This window comes from Acomys minous (genome assembly GCF_964271855.1).
Source record: "Acomys minous genome assembly, chromosome: 19".
In the NCBI taxonomy this organism is placed as follows: domain Eukaryota; kingdom Metazoa; phylum Chordata; class Mammalia; order Rodentia; family Muridae; genus Acomys; species Acomys minous.
This window is the reverse complement of record NC_140499.1, coordinates 66108398-66126706: the sequence shown is the minus strand read 5'-3', so window position 1 is coordinate 66126706 and position 18309 is coordinate 66108398. Positions and strand designations below refer to the sequence as shown.

At 52.3% G+C, this 18309-nt stretch overlaps 1 protein-coding gene across 2 annotated transcripts; it reads right to left on the bottom strand.

Moving 5' to 3' along the window:
• Positions 1 to 9892: 9892 nt before the first annotated feature.
• On the bottom strand, positions 9893 to 15671 carry MCL1 (MCL1 apoptosis regulator, BCL2 family member). 2 transcript variants are annotated; one of them, XM_084769611.1, is made up of 3 exons: positions 13736 to 14477; positions 13144 to 13391; positions 9893 to 12390 (listed from the first exon to the last, which is right to left on the bottom strand). In XM_084769611.1, the coding sequence occupies exons 1-3, from the start codon at positions 14328 to 14330 to the stop codon at positions 12274 to 12276; spliced, it is 960 nt and encodes a 319-aa protein (XP_084625737.1). In that variant the 5' UTR covers positions 14331 to 14477; the 3' UTR covers positions 9893 to 12273. The 2 variants fall into 2 exon arrangements, with proteins under 2 accessions (XP_084625737.1, XP_084625738.1); XM_084769612.1 differs by lacking the exon at positions 13144 to 13391 and having other exon boundaries at positions 13736 to 15671.
• Positions 15672 to 18309: the final 2638 nt, after the last annotated feature.

Genomic DNA, 18309 nt, shown 5'->3' with positions numbered 1-18309 from the left:
CCTCTGGCTGTGCTCTCTCCCTTTTATCTCTTACGTTTTCGACTTCACCATACAAGGAGGAGTCATTCCCTTTCCTTTTTATTTTTCATTAAAAAACGAAGCCATGAGGCCGGGCGTGGTGCCCTACGCCGTTAATCCCAGCACTGGGGAGGCAGAGGCAGGCGGACTGCTGTGAGTTCGAGGCCAGCCTGGACTACAAAGCGAGTTTAGATCAGACAAGGCAACACAGAGAAACCATGTCTCAAAAAGACAAAGCAAACCAACAACCAACAACAACAAAACAGCAGCAGCAGCAGCCATGGGGTGATCCTAGCTGAGGCAGGGGGATTACAAGGCCAGCCTGGGCTATACTGTGAGACCCTGTCTCAAAAGACAATAAAAAAACCAACCAAACAAAACCCAACTGACTACAGCCCGGAACAGGAACAGGAAGCAAGGCTACAGGAATTCTCTGCCTCTGAAGAAGTGTCAGATGTATTTCTTCTCTGGTAAGCCTGGGAGTCAAAGATGTGGGGTCTGCAGAATTGGGGTACAGGAACTAGCTTACAGGCACAGGCGGTAACGGCAAAGCCCCAGCGCGCGGGAGGGGTGGCTGCCGTGCCGGCCCCTCCCGCCAGTTCCTGGAAGCCGGGCAGGGGCGGAGGCGCCGCTCAGCTGACTTCCCCTCCCTTTTCAGGCCTCTTAGGGCTGTTGCTGGGCAGGCTTGGCGTGGAGTCTGGGCCTGAGAGCCAATCACAGGTGGAGAACGCGGGCATCGCCCTCCAGGGCTCCCCAACGTCGTGACCACCTCCTTTTTTTCCGGGTAGCCCCAGAGCGTCCGGTCTCCTTACTCTGGGGCCGGGGAGGTCCTGCCCCCGTCTCCCCCACTGTGAGGAGGCGTCCTTGCCGTCCCCGAGGACTGTGCGGGGTCCCCGCGCGCGGCTGGGGTCAGGGCACACCTTTCTGGGAAGGGAAGGCTGACGTAAGCCTTTCCCTGCTCCCCCCCCCCCCCCCGCGCCCCGGCCGTGTGGCCAGACACTGCGCTGTTGGCTTCTGAATCCCTGTAGGGTCTGAGTGAGGAAGTTGAAACCCAAAGGGCAGACAGCTGTGGTGAAGCCCCTGGTTTTGGTGCGCGGCGGGGAATTTAGGGAAGGACTTGGAGGAACTGGACCTTTGAGACTTGAAGTGGGGGCGACAGCAGCAAATGCCTGCACAGAACCAAGCGCGCAGAGGCATGGCCGAGGAGCCCACTGTGCATGCGTGCAGCCTCGGGCCACGCTTTAGATAGTTGCAGCTCCAGGGGGTAGGGTCCCCTCCCTCTTACTCTGACTTCCTGGGGTAAATACCCAGTTTAAGCTGCAGCCTTTCTACTAAATTTAGCAACCAGACTTCCTCACCCCTCCAGGCCACACCGTGAGCAGGTGCACACAGCTGCAAAGGTGGGTGTGATGGAGGCTCGACACTTCCTCCTCCTCCACATCAGGACTCCACGTTCTGGTCAGCAGGAGTGATGCAGGGCGCGGAGTGCCCAAGACCTCCCGGGCGAGGGATGGAGGACTCTCTCAGCTGCCCTCTTTCTTTTCTTGCCCGCCCTCTCTGCTGCTCAGGCTTGCCGGGAGCTGGTGGTGCTCTCCTGGGGGGGCACGCACGCCCCACCACACCAAACCCAAGGTTCACGGACTTGCTTTCTCTTCTCCTGAGCCAGGGGCCCTTCTGTTGCTACAGTGGCCTGGGTGCAGGGAGTGGTCTCCTGCTCCACCCCAGCACCCCTCAAACCCACCGTCCCTGAGCTGAGCGAGGGTGTCTTTAGGAGAGGATTTACTTGTTGCAGGCGGGTGAAGAGGTGAGGAAACACCTTCTCTGTACAGGAAGTCTCAGGAAAGTACCTAGGTCTGACAAGGACAGGGGGAGAGAGAAACAGTGGGGGTTAACCTAGCGTAACCAGCACCAGGCACCAATCTGGGACATGGGGGAAAACGTCAAAGGAGGGAGTCTCGGGGCTGAGGTAGGAAGGTAGGCGGCTGCAGCAATTAATCAATCAGCTGACTGGAACATCAGCTGGGTGTGCTGCAAGCTTTTGCCCCAACACTGGAAGATGAGGACAGATTACCCAGAGTTCCCAGCCAACCTGGACTTCAGAACGAAACCGTCCACTTTGCTCTACTCGCACCCCCACAGAAGTAAAGCAGACCAGGGCATTCATTTCCTGTGTGAGAACCAAAAAACCTGCTGGTTCAGGTGTAGAGGAGCCACCCAGGCCTCCCCTCCCCCATCGATTCTGTGTGTGGAAGCCGTGTGTGCAGTTGCCGCTGCTGCACAGGTGCTGAGGTCAGGGGACAACTCTAGCGTGTGCTCTCTTGCTATCCCGTGGGGCCTGGGACTGGAACTAGGTCATCATACTCGGCAGCAAGTGCCTTTACCTGCTGAGCGGAGCCCTCTTGCTGCTTCCACGTCAGATCCTTCTAGGCGTTGCTACAGGAGAGTAGCATACTGTATGCCTGGGTCCCTACACTAAGGGGAGGGTGCAGTACGGGTTACCTAACATAGGAGGTGCCGAGTCTGCCTGCCTCTGGATTAGCTTAGCCTTTCTCACACATCACAGCTTCCCTGGCCTCCGTCGGTCGGAGCACTGGCTGCCGTTCCCCTGTCGTTTTAAAATTATTTGTTTTTATTTTGTGTGCACTGGTGTTTTGTCTGCAGATATGTCTGTCGTATCCCCGGGAGTTACAGACAGTTGTGAGCTGCCATGTGAGTGCTGAGCACGGGACTCTGGAAGAGCAGCCAGCACCCTTCACCCCGAGCCGTCTCTCCAGCCCCTGTTGTTTTTTGAGACAGGGTGTCTTGTAGCTGCAGCAGCACTTTCCAGGTCCCCCTGCCTCCACCTCCCAAGCGCTAGGCTACAGACACGGGCCACACGCTTCACCTGTTCTCACAGCCACGCTTGCTTTTAGTGCAGGCAGGGTGAACAACCTTTTCTCTATCCACCAGACGATCAAGTACTTCAGAGTCAGCGGGCTGCGCCTTCCCTGCGGCAACTGTGCTCTTCTGCACGCTGCAGCACAAGAGGGGCGGGCCATGACATGAGCAAAGCTGCGTTCCCATCAGAACTTAGGGTTTCTTTCTCTGCGTAGCCCTGGCTGTCCTGGACTCGCTTTGTAGACCAGGCTGGCCTCGAACTCACAGCGACCCGCCTGCCTCTGCCTCCCGAGTGCTGGGATTAAAGGCGTGCGCCACCACACCTGGCCTATGTAATAGTTTTTTAATGTAATAAAATTTTTAAATGAAGCTGGGGGTCGGAAAGCAGAGGCAGGCAGATTTCTTAACTTTTAGATCAGCATGGTCAACAGACTGAGTTCCAGGGCAGCCAGGATTAAGACAGAGAAACTCTGTCTCAAAAAAACAGGTGTTGGTGGTACATGCCTGTAGTCCCAGGGCTTGGGAGATAGAAGCAGGTTTTTTGGTTGGTTGGTTTTGGTTTCTTGAGGCAGGGTTTTTCTCTGTGTAGCCTTGGCTGTCCTGGATTCATTTTGTAGACCAGGCTAGCCTCCAAGTCTATACTCTGTATAGACCACAACACAGAACAGACACAGACTTCAACCACCACAGTGGGGTGAGGTGACGGCAGGCAACAAGGGCTCCCTGAACCCAGCATTACCATGGTGCTCCACAGAGAGGCTGCCGATCAGGGCTGGGGTGCACCTGGGTGGGAGTTTGTGTTTAGTGTGCTCAAGGGCCCCCACTGGATCCCCAGTACCAAACAGATGCAAAACGCAAAATAAGCCACATTATCTACACACACACACACACCCTCATTTCAACACAGTTGTTTCCCTGTTTCTGTTTCACTGCCTCATGAGGGATTTCTGAGAACTGAGAAAACGTCACTTCCCACAGCCTGTCTGTAGGTTTAAATTTTTTTGTTGTGTCTTATCTTATATAGAATAGAGTCTTTTTGTAGCCCAGGCTGCCCTTGAACTCAGGTCCTCTTGTGCCTGCCTCTCACATGTTGAGATTATTGGCATAATTGATTTTTTTTTTTTTAATGAAGAGAGGGCAGAGAGAAGGCAGAAGTACATCTCTCAAGATTGTACTACTAATCCAGAATGTTCCACACCAGAGAAAGCCCCTCTGTACAGCCTTCACCTGTGGCTGCACTGATCCTCAGACCTGGGTTCTCAGGGTCAGAAGGAAATAAACAAAACCATCATCCTCAGGAAGCCTGAACAACCTAACAGCTGTTTCTCTGCTGCCGCCCAGCTCCAAGGCGAGGCTGCTGCAGGCACACCGAGGAGTGGAGGTACAGCGGAGCAGAGCAGAGCGCGCTTGACAGACAGATCTAGGTACAGGGACACCAGGCATGGTGGTTCAGGCTTACAATTCTAGCACACGGTGGTGGCTAAGGCAGGACACTGCTGCAAGTGTGAGGCCCACCTAGTACACACTGCCCACCACCTCCTTTTTAAAATGCTGCAAGTGCTGGGGCGGTGGTGGCGCAGGCCTGTAATCCCAGCACTCTGGGAGGCAGAGGCAGGTGGATCTCAGTGAGTTCGAGGTCAACCTGGCCTACAAACCCTGTTCAGGGCTACACAGAGAAACCCCGTGGTGGGGGTGGGGGTGCTGCAAGCTTCTTCAACCCAGGATAATGCCTAACAGCTAAGCTGCTTCCTTGACTATTTTCTTGGTCTCTTTCCCAGCACACCTTGTCCCAGGCTAACTTGAATAAACACACACACACATGTGATCACACCACGTGGGGGTGGTGACACTCTGAATGGAATGCAGCCCGAGCCAGTCAGGGTGGACTCACACCAGCAAGGAAGCTAAAACAATGAGCTCATGGGCCAGAAGAATGCGGCCTGCGGGGAGTCTGAGGCAGAGCAAACTGGTCGGGACGGGATGTACGCGCAGGGACGGAGTCTCCCACGGGAACAGGATGAAGAGGAGAAGCCACCGCGCACTCAGTAAATTTCAGGGGTGGCTCCAACTAAAATTGTGTTTTGCAGAGTGTAGCTCTCAGTCCTATGCTCAAAAACATGTTTGCTTTCCCTGGCTGCTGTGAGCTTCGAGCTCTTCTGTAATATGTTATCCATGCGGAAACTCAGGTGCGGACAGCACCTGAGTCCCAGCATTTGGAAGGCTGAGCCCAGGGAACAAGAATGTCTCAAGTACTTAACACAGCTACTCACTGTAACGTCACGACCTCCCACAGTGCATTGCGGTAGACTGTGGGGGCCAGATCAGTTGTTCTCCCCTCTGCAGTGCAGAGCTGACTGGGAGCTGGACAGAGGCTGATGTCCCCAGTTGCCAGGACATATGGTTACACACACACACACACTCGTGACTCTTTTTTAGGTGAGAGGGATGAGGACTCAGCCTTTAAGAGCATATGGTGTTCTTGTAAAAACCACAGTTTGGTTCCCAGCATGTGTATCAGGCAGTTGGCAGATGCCTGTAATCCCAGCTCCAAGGGACCCGACCCACTCACAAGCCCATATAAAATAATCTGAGCACTTGGGATTCAGATCTCGGGAGTTCGAGGCTATCATGATCTACTGCTCTGTTGTTGTTTTGAGACAGGGTTTCTCTGTGTAGCCTTGGCTGTCCTGGAACTCACAGCGATCCACCTGCCTCTGCCTCCCGAGAGCTGGGATTAAAGGTATGTGCATGATCTGCTGTTCTATACAACAAGCTCCAAGCTAAAGCTACACCTTGAGGCCTGTCTCAAAAAAAAAAAAAAAAAAAAAAGATAGTAGGCTGGGTGTGGTGGCGCACACCTTTAATCCCAGCAAATCCAAGCACTGTGAGTTCGAGGCCAGTCTTGTCTACAAAGTTCAGGACAGCCAGGCCTACACAGAGAAACCCTGTCTCGAAAAAAAAAATTTAAAAAACACAGCAGGATGTGGTGACAGGCCACAAATCCTAGCACTTGGGAGGAGGGGCAGGAGGATCCCAGCCTCAAAAAGTAAAATAAATAAATAAGATAGACCCTTAAAAGAAAAAGTGAGCTGGGCGTGGTGGTGCACGCCTTTAATCCCAGCACTCAGGAGGCAGAGGCAGGTGGATCGCTGTGAGTTCGAGGCCAGCTTGGTCTACAAAGTGAGTCCAGGACAGCCAAGGCTACACAGAGAAAACCTGTCTAGAAAAAAGCCAAAAAGAAAAAGAAAAAGTGGCTTTTTCAAACCACTGTAAAGCTGGTCCAAAACACTCCCGGCTGTCGGGGACTGAGTACAGACCTACCACAGCTGGGGGCTGAGGAAGGCGAGAAGGCTGCAGGGTCCGGGCCAGCCTGGGCTACACACAGACTCGCCAGCCAGTCAGGGAGGCTACAGTTAGGACTTCAGACAAAGCCAGAACAACAGAACCACTGCACACAGCCCTCCTCTTCTATCTCCTCACAACTATTAGGTACAGCCTGGTGCAGCAGCAGAGGCCTGTAACAACAGCACCTGAGAGCTGAAGGCAAGGTCAGGAGTTCAAGGCTAGCCAGGGTAAATGAGACCCTGTCTCTAGTCATTAGTAAAGAATTTCTGCCCAAGCCAGTCCCTTCTCCCCTGGTCTCAGGTAGGAAAGTCACTGAGGTCCAGGTTTCCCCTGGGCAGCACAGTGGCTCTCAGGCTCTGACATCCAGCTGGCGGGTGCCCTTCCCCCTTCCAGATGCTTCACGTGACTGAGATAAGCTAAACCAACCTGTAACCACTGTGAACCGAGGCAGAGCCAAGTCTTCAAATCTCCGGAGAAGCCTTTGCAGAGGGGGTGGGGGAGGCTCATGAAGGCAGGGTTCTGAAATCACTGGACAAGCCGAGTCTTCCATTCCAGGAATGGCCTGCGCTTTGGTTAACTGGCTGTAGCCATACTGTAATGGTACTTTTCTCATGCTCATTTTTGTAAAATCTTCTAGTTAACAAAACTTGTTTTTGCTGGGTGTAGTGGCGCACGCCTGTAATCCCAGCATTCAGGAGGCAGAGGCAGGAGGATCGCTGTGAGTTCGAGGCCAGCCTGGTCTACAAAGTGAGTCCAGGACAGCCAAGGCTACACAGAGAAACCCTGTCTCTAAAAAACACAAAAACAAAAACAGAACAAAACTTGTTTTTAGAGAAGGAGTTTTTAGGCTGGCTTCGTGGCCACCTCAGATCAGGACTTGACAGGCTGAGGCAAGTTTGATCCCAGCCTGGGCTATTATGTCACTGCACCTCAAAGAGGGGGGAGGGGCAAGGTTGCAGGAGGCGTGCAGGAGACTGAACTCAGGACCTTGCAAAGGTTAAAATACATGCTAACAAAGGAGTGACACCTCTGCCTTGGAAAGACCTCTCCCACAACAGCATGACCTGGCTGAGTTCCTGCACATGACTCCCAGGTGCAGCTCAGCAGAGTAACAATACACCAGGCTGTGGTTTTAAACTACAGCATTCCCTCACCAACACAACTACAACTCAGAAAGCTGTAAAATCACCAAATCAAAGGGCTAGATGCTATAGGAGGGCTTGCCTAGCGTTCAAAGGCTCTGGGCTCTACCAGAGCATTGTGTCAAACACTGGGCGCGCGCGTGTGCACCTGCACATGGGTGGTTTTGTCACTACAGTCCTCTAGTAATTCAGGTTACTCTTTGAGTAAGAGTTCTGGTTGGCTTTAAACTCCTCCCAAGTGGTGGTGAAATTAAGATATGCACCACCACACCCACTTTGTACTGTTTGCCCCAAACAAGTTTCCAGGCAGCCTGAACTGGCTTCAGATCCCCAAGTGGCAACAGCTGCCCTTTAACACCAGACCCTCCAGCCGGGCATGGTGGCGCACGCCTTTAATCCCAGCACTGGGGAGGCAGAGGCAGGTGGATCGCTGTGAGTTCGAGGCCAGCCTGGTCTACAAAGCGAGTCCAGGACAGCCAAGGCTACACAGAGAAACCCTGTCTCGAAAAAAACAAAAATCAAAAACTCCCAAACGAAGAAACAACAACAAAAAAGCAAAGCACCAGACCCTCGGGCCTCCATCTGTAGTCACTAGGGTTCCCAGGTGACTGGCCTCCAACCCACAACACCCTCAGCCTCCCCTGGGCCGGGATCACAAGTGTACACCACATAAACTGACTTGATCCAAGTGTTTTGGTTTTGTTCTTTTCCTTGAGACAGCCTTTCTCTGTGTAGCCCTGGCTGTCCTTAACTGTCTGTAGACCAGGCTGGCCTTGAACTCACAGAGATCCACCTGCTTCTGCCTCCCAAGTATGGGGATCAAAGATGTACACTATGCTTGGCGGATTCAAGTTCTTAAGGTAAAGTAAGGGACAGTATATAGAACCAGCTTCACCTCATAAAGTGTCAATGGGACCATCATGGTGGCATGTAACTGTGAGGTAGGAGTATCCAAAGTTCAACGTGAGCTTGGCCCTGTATCAAAAATAACAAACCCACCAAATTATCAACAGGAGCAGCACTGAACAGAACCTAACCAGGTCAGGATTTGAGGGACTTGCCTGACATGTTCCTGCTGGGGCCACAGGTGTCTGCCAAGTGATTTAGCATATTAAGCCTTATCCTCCCTTGGGTGCCACGAAGGGAAAATACACGTGTCTATGGCTCAGCCTTTTTAGTCCTGGAATCAAACTCAGGACCTTACGTGTGCACACAACCACTGAACCACATTTGCAACGGATCACTTCCCTTTCTCCGTGCCTGTGAGGATGCGTGGGAACAGGTGAGGAGTGTCCGACCCGGAGCTTTTCAGGTGATTGGACTGCCTTCCATGGATGCTGGGAGCTGATGGAGGCCCTTTGGAAGAGCAGTTAGTTAGCACTCCTAAACTGCAGGCCGTCTCCGCAGCTCCTTTCCCCATGTTGGCCCTGAACTCCAAAAGGCACTTGTGTTTCAGCACAAAGCAGCTGTACAATAATCAGTTACTGTCATCTGGTGATGAAACCCATGCGAAGACGGGGCAGACCGAGCAGACACAGGATCCTGTTTGCATGATTACGGTTTGGTGTGCTTGTGGCCGAAAACCTGTTATGCAAACCTCAAATTTGCACATTTCCATGGTGATACAGTTCCCTTTCAAGGTATTTGATAATAAAGGTCTGGCAGTTCTCCAAGCTGGCTTATTCTCATCTCCTCCTTGGAAGGGGCACTGACCATATCAAGCACTAAAAACCTCAGATGATTAGTTTTTGTTTTTTGGTTTTTTGAGACAGAAACGGTTTCTCTGTGTAGCCCTGGCTGTGCTGGACTTGCTTTGTAGACCAGGCTGGCCTCGAACTCACAGTGATCCACCTGCCTCTGCCTCCCAAGTGCTGGGATTAAAGGCGTGCATCACCACCACCCCAACTGAGATGATTAATCTTGTTCATCTCAAAAGGGGTGTTTGGTGAGTTGTTGCTTGTCAACCTTTTTGCATTAAAACAAAACAAAGCCAACAGGTGGGGCTGGTGAGAGGGCTGAGTGGGTAGGGCTCTTGCCAAGCCTGCTTTGATCTCCATGTCCCAGTGTTAAGAACCTTGACTTCCAAGTTGAACTCAGGTGATGAAATTGTTTTCATGTACAGACACTTGGGGTGGGGCACAGAAGAGCTCTTTTGTCCAAGCACACTCCCTGCAGGAACAAGCTGGGGTCACACCCAAAACCCGGCAGGAGCATGAAGTTAGTTCAAGGTCAGCCTTGGCTAGTGAATTTAAGACACAAGAAAGCAGCTTTCTGAGAAGAGAGCAACCTGTCTTTGCCTCAAAGGAAACCAACCAAAAGCATTCTCTATCACGCAGAAAGCACACAGCTATTAAACACAAGACTTCAAACTTTAATTACAGAACTATATTCCTTTGTTACAGGAGAAATCATCTTGCACTTGATTCACTTACATCTATTTGTTCAGCTGACTTCCCTAAAAGACTTGTGTAAGAGGAAGGCGATAAGAAAAGACCCATGCCACACCTTACTTTGGAGTGAAAGGTTTATTTTTTTTTTCCTCAGGAGAAGAAACAGAAGTTAGGGAAAACATTTTTACAACTCACTTGGTCCTAATCCTTTCAGGAACAGCTGTTAAAAATGCTAGTGGCTCAACCAAAAAATGAAGGTGTTCACCCATGTACGACGCACATGGATGACGCTTGAAGACTTTTCCCTGAGAGAAGTGAAAGACAGATTTGCTGAGAGCCATCTTTCCAAGCAGCCCTTCCCTTCACTACCCAGCCAGTCAGCACTCCAGACCACGTGCCTCTTCTCCCTCAATTAACCCCGTCTCCCAACCTTTGAGCTCTCAAGTCTTCACAGCCCCGCACCTAAGAGACCTGCTAAGACCCCATCAGTACTTCAGCACTCACACCTAGTGAGCTGGGAAGTCAGGCTCCTGGCAAACAAACCTTCCGTGACTGGACATGGGAGGCTAACCTTTAGTCACTTTAACCTACAGGACTCTAAACTACATAAAGTGCTTTCAAGTCCAAAAGAGATAAACATAAATTAGCAACTTATGGATCAAGGAGGATAAATACATGGGTGCCAACAGCTCCGGCAAGATGACGCTCTGGCTGAGTCGGCAGGCAGGGCGCCTCTTCCCTTACATTCTTAGTCATTGGAGTCATGCTTATTTTTATCTGCAGTCCTGACTAAAGGTCACATTTTCAGACTAAGTTTTCAAATCACCCTAGCTCCAACACCTTCCGTTTACCAGTGGCTTTCACACATCCAAGGTTCTAACAAAACCTACTGTTCTCTAACTTAAGAGAGTACATTTGCACTGGGAGCAACTGCAGATCCAGCTACGCAGCTCACTCCAACTTCTGAAATCCCCTAGGGAAACTTTGATGGATTTTCTTGCCAAAGAACAATGGAAAAGATGCCAGTCCAGGAATGCCCCTACCTGTTACTGTTGGTCACAGGGCTCAGAGAGGAAGTACTACCCCTCACACAAGAGAAAGTTCTACCAACTGACAGGACAGGAGGGAAATGGTTTAGGTTCCCAGTGTTGGGGGTGCGGATGAGGGTTCTCATGCAGACAACTAAAATGGCCAGGAAGAGTCGGGGAGGAAAGGCAGACTTGGATTATTCCATCTGTAGGGGACAGCGGGAGCACAACAAACAAGCCAGTGATGTCAAGGGAGGAGGAAGTGAAGTTAACGCAACACCACAGGTGAGACGTCTAGAGACCAACACAGAAATTCAAAACAAAGGTTGGCAATCGTTAGTAGAAAAGAAATACATATTTGCTTTATTGACACCACCAGGCTTCAACTTGTGTGAAACAAGTAGATCCTGTGAATAGCACCATGGTTATGAGTCTAGCCTGCTCTCCCAAACTTTACAACTTCGTGAGTCAACAGGGGCTCAACAGGGCATCTACTTGTGATCCTTAAGTACAAAATCAGATTGGAAAATTCAGCCTGCATAGTTATGAATCCAATTTATTCTACTACAACCAGTCCGCACACACAACTGGTTCTGTATATACTCTGAAACTCATCATGACAAAATTTTAAAAAGTTGTAAGAAATAGATTTCTAACTAGGTAAGTTGAAATTTTCAAAAGGGCACGGAAAAAACTAAATCCGAGACTTCCCTCTTTTTATGTTCAAAGAAATAGACTTTCTGTAAAAATATATACAATTTTTACAGACAAATATTTTATAAGCTGGTTTTCTTAAAAATTGAGGCTCTTCAGTTTTGTAACTAATTAGTGAACCTTACATCAAGTACTCTTGGCCATTACTAGGCTAATAAACTTAAGAATCATCCAAACCAAGCCAAAGCAGGCAGGTCTGAGTCCCAGCACTCGGGCTTTGTCAGGCAGCACACCTGGGAACGCTGGAGCCCTCCCTTCCCATCCGTGCACAGCACTGCATCACGGTTCAGTTACTGGTGGCTTAAAACTCCTCTCTGCACAGGCCACCAGCACTGTTAGTGCCCCTCTCTTCACCACCACAGGAGAGCAAGGGGCTCTGCGGATTCCGATGACTGAACTGGTGACTAGCCAGCCACTGGCCCCTCTTCTAGCTCTAAACAAGGAAAACAAACCTTTCTTTCCACCCCCACCTTCATTCAGTCTACAAGTCCTCCTCCATGGCCTCCCAAAGTTTGCGGAGAGTGAGCTTTGCTTCTTTCAGACAGTAACTCTTCAAAAGGGAGCACTTTCCCATGTATTTATTCTTGTTAGCCACAATCCTGTAGCCACTTGGTTTCTTTCTGGCTACGTTGCTAGAGTGGAATTCTTGGATTGTTAAAGCCGTGGCAGCTTCAAGTCCAACTTCATAAATACATTTGTTTTCACAGAAGCATGTGGTTTGGTGGCTGGAGGTAAGAGGCACCTACTGCACTCACAAGGCTATCTTATTAGATACGCCAGACCAGCCCCTACTCCAGCAACACCCGCAAAAGCCAGCAGCACATTTCTGATGCCGCCTTCTAGGTCCTGTACGTGGAAGAACTCCACAAACCCATCCTAGAAAACAAAAAAAGAAAAGCACATTTTTCAAGTATGGGTTTCTGCTGTTGTAATGCTAAGTACAGAGAAGGGGTGAATTAAAACATCCCCAAACAATGGCGAGCCATTATCATCTACGCTGGGAATGGAAGAGATCCCCAGGAGTTCTTTCCAGCGAGCAACCACTCGACAGTTAGCTTACAACAGCTACACTGCACCTCAACTACTTTAGCACATTCTGAACAAAAGAACTTTGAGCGCCCCGTCTTTCAGACAAAGACAGAAATTCTAACCTAACCAGTCTTCAGACCCCTTCTTCTAGTATTTCTCCCGCGGGTCAGCGTGTGCTAAGGGGGTGGAGTACACCTTACACCAGAGCTCTTTGGGTGCGACTTCTAAAATGCAGGCTCTGCCCCGCATCCGTTTGATTAAAAAGAGGGGCCGATGGCACTGCAACTTAGTCATCACAGGTGACTGTCTTCTTCACGGTTTGAATCCACTGCTCTGACGATGATCCAACTGAATTAGGAGAACGCCCACAGAACGCAACACCTCTTGGTACAGTTCAAGACCGTCACAATCACCTTTCCTCTGAATCTACTACTTACAACGATCAACACCAAGCAACCAGAGATACGTATATTGGACTTGAAGCTGGGGAGGACTTTGTAAAAAATAAAATGAAATGAAACGTGTAGGTGCCTCCACCTTCACAGAATCCCGCACCCCATTTCCTCTCCCCGGCCCCTTTAAACCGTTAAGCAAACTTACCCAGCCTCTTTGTTTGACAAGCCAGTCCCGTTTCGTCCTTACAAGAACATCCGTGATACTTTCTGCTAAGGGCTCGATAAAGCTTTCTCGGTTTACGCTCTTCAAGTGTTTGGCCACAAAGGCACCGAAAGAAATAAGAGTCACAATCCTGCCCCAGTTTGTCACGCCATCTTTGAAAACATGGACCATCACCCGGGAGAAAGACTTAACGTCGTCTTCGTTTTTAATGTCCAGCTTCCGAAGCATGCCTGAGGAGGGGAAAGAGCACGCAACCTCATGGCCTCCTTTGTCTACAGCGGGGGAGGGCGAGTGGGGGGCACCCACGACCACTCTGCCCACCCCGTTTGCCCACCCACGGCGAGGGGCCTCCGGGGTCCCCGTCCTGGAGCAGAGAGCACTCAGGCGGACCCCCCACGCCGACACTGGACATCCCACCCTTTCCGGCCATTGAACCCAACCGCCGGATGGGCGGAAACAATGACTCACGGCCAGAACATTCCGGTCGCGGAGCCACCGGGGCTGCGGCTCTGCCCTCCTCCTCCTCCTCCTCCGTCCCGGGTGGGTGGGGGCCGGGGGTGGGCGAGCCGCTTACCCTGGAAGGCCGTCTCGTGGTTGCGCTGCACGCCGTCGCCCACGCGCCGCAGGGTCTCCAGCGCCCGCCGCCCCGCCGCCTCGCTCAGCGGCTTCGCGTCCTTGGAGCCGGTCGCCTGCTCCCGCAGGTAGCGCGAGATGATCTCCAGCGACTGGCGGTACAGCTCGTCCTCCTCCTCCTCCTCCTCCTCGGCGGGCGGCGGCGTGGAGGGCAGCGAGCCGTCGGCGCCCGAGCGCTCCAGCAGCGGCAGCGCGGCCGGGCGCTTGCTGTGCACCTCGGGCTCGCAGCCGTCCAGCTCCTCCTCGGGAGACATGATGGCGGCGGCGGCCATCTCCTCGGGCTGCACGCCCAGCAGGCCCGGCGACCTGAGCAGCCGCCGCTCCGGCGCCGCCGCGGCCGTGACGTCGGGGTCCTCGGCGCCCACGGGCGGCGGCCGCGCGACCACCCGGGCGGCCTCCCCTCCCCCCTCGCGCCGAGCCTTGGCCTCCTCGGCCGCCAGGCGCGCCCCCGCCGGAGAGCCGCCGCCCGCGCCGAGGCTGGCGCCGCCGCAGTACAGGTTCAGGCCGATCACCGCGTTCCTCCGCAGGCCAAACATGGTGGGGACGCCGCGGGCGGGCGGGAGGGAGGGACGCAGAGAGCTCGGGGCCGGCGACGGTCGGGAGTGGGGAAGACGACTCCCCGGACGCCGCCTAAGGGCCGCTCTGACGCGGGCGGGGACTTCCCGTAAAAAAAAGGGAGCCGGGGCGGGAGTTTCCGGCGAGGACTTCCCCGTATAAGGGGAGAGGGGGCGGGAGTTTCCGGCGGGCTGGGCGGGGCTCCCGCCGGCGGCTCTTCCGGTTTAGGCGCTCTCGCGGGGCTCCCAACGACTGGGCGAGGGCGGGCGGCTGGGCTCGCGCATTCCAGGCGGTTCTGGAACGCCCTGGGTAGCCCAGGCTGGCCCGAGCATTTAGGCAGCCGTGCTGGCGCCGCAGGCTTGCGCTGAACCTCCCCCCCTCCCGCGTTGTTTGTTTTACCGTGCCAGTTTCTAAACTCCTTTTGTGGTTGTATCCTGGGAGTTGAACCCCGGGCACCTGGAAGACCCTTGCACCCTACTTAACTCAACCACGGATTCACTTAGAGTTTGGGGGGAGAGAGTGTAAACAGGAGCACACTGTGGGAAACCTATAGTTTAATTTTTTGTGTTCTTTGTTGAAGGCAGGGTCTCTCTGTGTAGCCCTGGCTGTCTTAGTTGCCCACTTAGTAGACCAGGCTAGCCTCAAAGTCAGCTCCTCCTGCTTCTGCCTGCCCAGTGCTGGGATTAAATGGCATGTGCCACCCCGCCCGCTCCTCCCCCCTTCAAGACAGGGTTTCTCCTTGTAACCTGGAACTTACTATGTAGACCAGGCTGACCTTAAACTCAGAGATCCACCTGCCTCTATCTCCCCAGTGCTGGGATTAAATGGCATGTGACACCCCACCCGGCTCAGGGTCATTATGAGCCCCTGGGTTTCAAAATGAGGACGCGTCATGGGCCACTATTAAGGAGTTATTTGTGTGGAGCCTGTGAAAACGTTCAGCTAGTGAAAGACTCCTGCCGCTGAAAGCCAAGCCTGAAGACCTGAGTTCGATGCCCGGAACCCAACTAAGGACAGAAGGCGCAAGCTAACTTCACAGAGCTTCCACAAGAGCCCAGCCCGCAGCCCCACACACGAACAATAAAGTCTAAAAAGGAATCATTTATGGTGGCTGGGCCTTTAGCTCAGTAGAGTGCTTGCCCAGCCCTGGGGAGGCAGAAGCAGGAGACTCAGGTGTTAAAGATCATCCTTGGAGGGGCTGGAGAGATGGCTCAGAGGTTAAGAGAACTGGCCGCTCTTCCAGAGGTCCCGAGTTCAATTCCCAGCAACCACATGGTGGCTCACAGCCATTGTAATGTGATCTGACCCTCTTCTGGCCTGCAGGGGTACATGCAGGCAGAGCACTATGTACATAAGAAAGATCCTTGGCTACATGATAAATGGTTAAGAGTTGGTAGAGAGCTTGCTTTCCCCTTCCTGGGTTGACCCCCAGCACCACATAAAAAAGCTAGAGATCGCTGAGGCCAGCCTGGTGTGCTGGCTAGTCTTCCGTCAGCTTGACACAAGCTACAGTTATCTGAGAGAACCTCAGTTGAGAAAATGCCTCCATAATGTCCAGCTGTAAGGCATTTTCTTAATTAGTGACTGAGGAGAGAGGGCTCAGCCCCTGGTGGGTGTGGCCATCCCTGGGCTGGTGGTCCTGGGTTCTATAAGCAGGTTAAACAAATCACATGCAACAAGCCTGTAAGCATGTAAACACACCTCCTCCATGGCTTCTGTATCAGCTCCTGCCTCCAGGTTCCTGGCCTGTCCACAGTTAGATGGCTCATATGGTGAGCTTAGACAAACAAAATTAGTGAATAAATAAATACAAACCACAGGCTGGGAACATGGCTTAATTAGTAGAGTGCTCACCTAATATAAAACTCTGTAAAGTGTCTGCACACCTTTATTGTGTTTACAATGTGTGTTCACATGTGCACCTGCACACCAGAAGAGGGCAACACATTATACATGGTTGTGAGCCACCATGTGGTTGCTGGGAGTTGAACTCAGGACCTTGGGTAGAGCAGCCAGTGCTCTGAACCTCCAAGCCATCTCTGCAACATCTGTACACCTTTAATTCCAGAACTTGGGAGGCACAAAAGTAACATGGACTGGGGAAAGGATGGGCCAGTGAATAAGGACACCCGCTGCCGAACCGAGGAGCTGTATCCAATCCCCAGAACCTACATGTTGGGGGAGGAAACCAATTCCTGAAAGTTGTCTCTGACCTCTACACACAAGTGTTAAGTCTTCCTGCTCAGCCCGCAGCATTCTGGGAGCATAGTCATGATACGAGCTGGCATACTCAGCCTGAACTTTGAAAACAAGGTGCATTCAGAAGCCAGACGTTTGTGAACCTCTGAACTTCGTGCTAGAGACTGAACTTGGGTCCTCTGGAAAAGAAGTGTGCTAGCCTAACTGCTGAGCCATCTTGCCAGCCCCCTATTAATGATTTTTGAGACAGAGTGACATGTAGCCCAGGCTGGCCTTGAACATGCTGTGTAGCCAAGCTAATGAACAGCCTTGAGCTAATTAATTCTCCTGCTGCTGTCTCCAGGGCTGCCCGACAGGCCTACTATTGATTTGGACTCTTGCAGGCGGTTGGGAAACGTGACACTGAGTACCAAGACGCATGCTCCAGTTCGGCTTCCTTACTCTGCTGGTCGGGGGAGGATGAGTCCACAGAGTGACAGGAGACGAAAATGAGGAGGCTCCTGCAGCGCAGCGCTCTGGAGCGTTCTGGAAGGCGGTGCCCTACACACCTGCAAGCCCAGCATTCTGAAGATGAGATCCTAAAGCCAAAGCCAGCTTAAGCTACAGAGAGCGTCTCTATCTCTCAGAAACAAAAACAAAACCAAACCAAACGCTGGCGCTGGGAGTGGCTCCTTGTGCCTGTCCAAGGTCAGCCTCTGTAACTGTTACATAATGAATCCGAGGCCAGCCTGGGCCACATGAGATCCTGACTCAAGCAACAAAGTAACCAGACAAGTAAAAAACAGAACAAAATCAGAGAGAGAGAGAGAGAGGGAAACGGCAGGGACCTGTAAAGAATCAGTGGTGGACGTGGACAAAATACATCTCGGCACACTGGAAGCTGGCTCAGTGCTTGTCTGCTAACGGGCGTGATGGCCTGAGTTGGAGCCCAGTGACCCACAGGACAAGGAGAGAACTGAGTCCTCAAGTTGTTCTCTGACCTCCAAAGGGGCCAAGAAATACACCTCCCTGAGTTCAAGGCGAGCTGCTCTATAGAGTGAGTTCCAGGACAGCCAGGGCTACACAGGGGAACCCTGTTGTGGGGGGAGGCGGGGACACAAACAAACAAGCAACACTTAATTGCTGTTTGTGTCTCCCGTGTCTCCCATTGGAATCCATATCTGCCTGTCTTGGTACCACAGCTGAGACAGCCAGTTTGATTTTAAAAAGCTTGTTACACACATGCATGTATGTATGTATGTATGTATGGCTGTGCACAGACAACAACATATGGGTGTTGGTTCCCGATTTCTACCATGTGGGTCCCAGAGCTGAAAGTCAGGTTGTTGTGTTTGGCAACAAACGCTTTTACCTGCTGAGCCACGGCACGCACCGGCCCCAGGTAAACAGCTTACATGTAGGACATGGCCCCACATCGAGAGCCTTCCGTCCTTTCCCTGGTCTGTCCTCTGGCGTTCACGTGCTTTGTTCACACTTTACAAGCCAAGCCATAGACTCGTCATCAAGCTGAAGAAGAGAGAGAACCTCACCTGCTTTTGGGGTGGGGTTACACGTCCCCTGAGATTATGAAATGGAAGGGTTGGGCTGGGTTCATACGGTAGAGCGGTGCCTAGCATCCTGGGAGCCTGGGGTTTGCCCTGTCGCGCTCCAGAGAGGAGGTGCGGACGGATGCACAGGTCTGGAGGGATGGAGGCACAAAGCCCAGAGCCTGGAGGCCATGCAGTTTGCGGCCAGCTCAGCCTGTATAGAACCCTGTTAAAC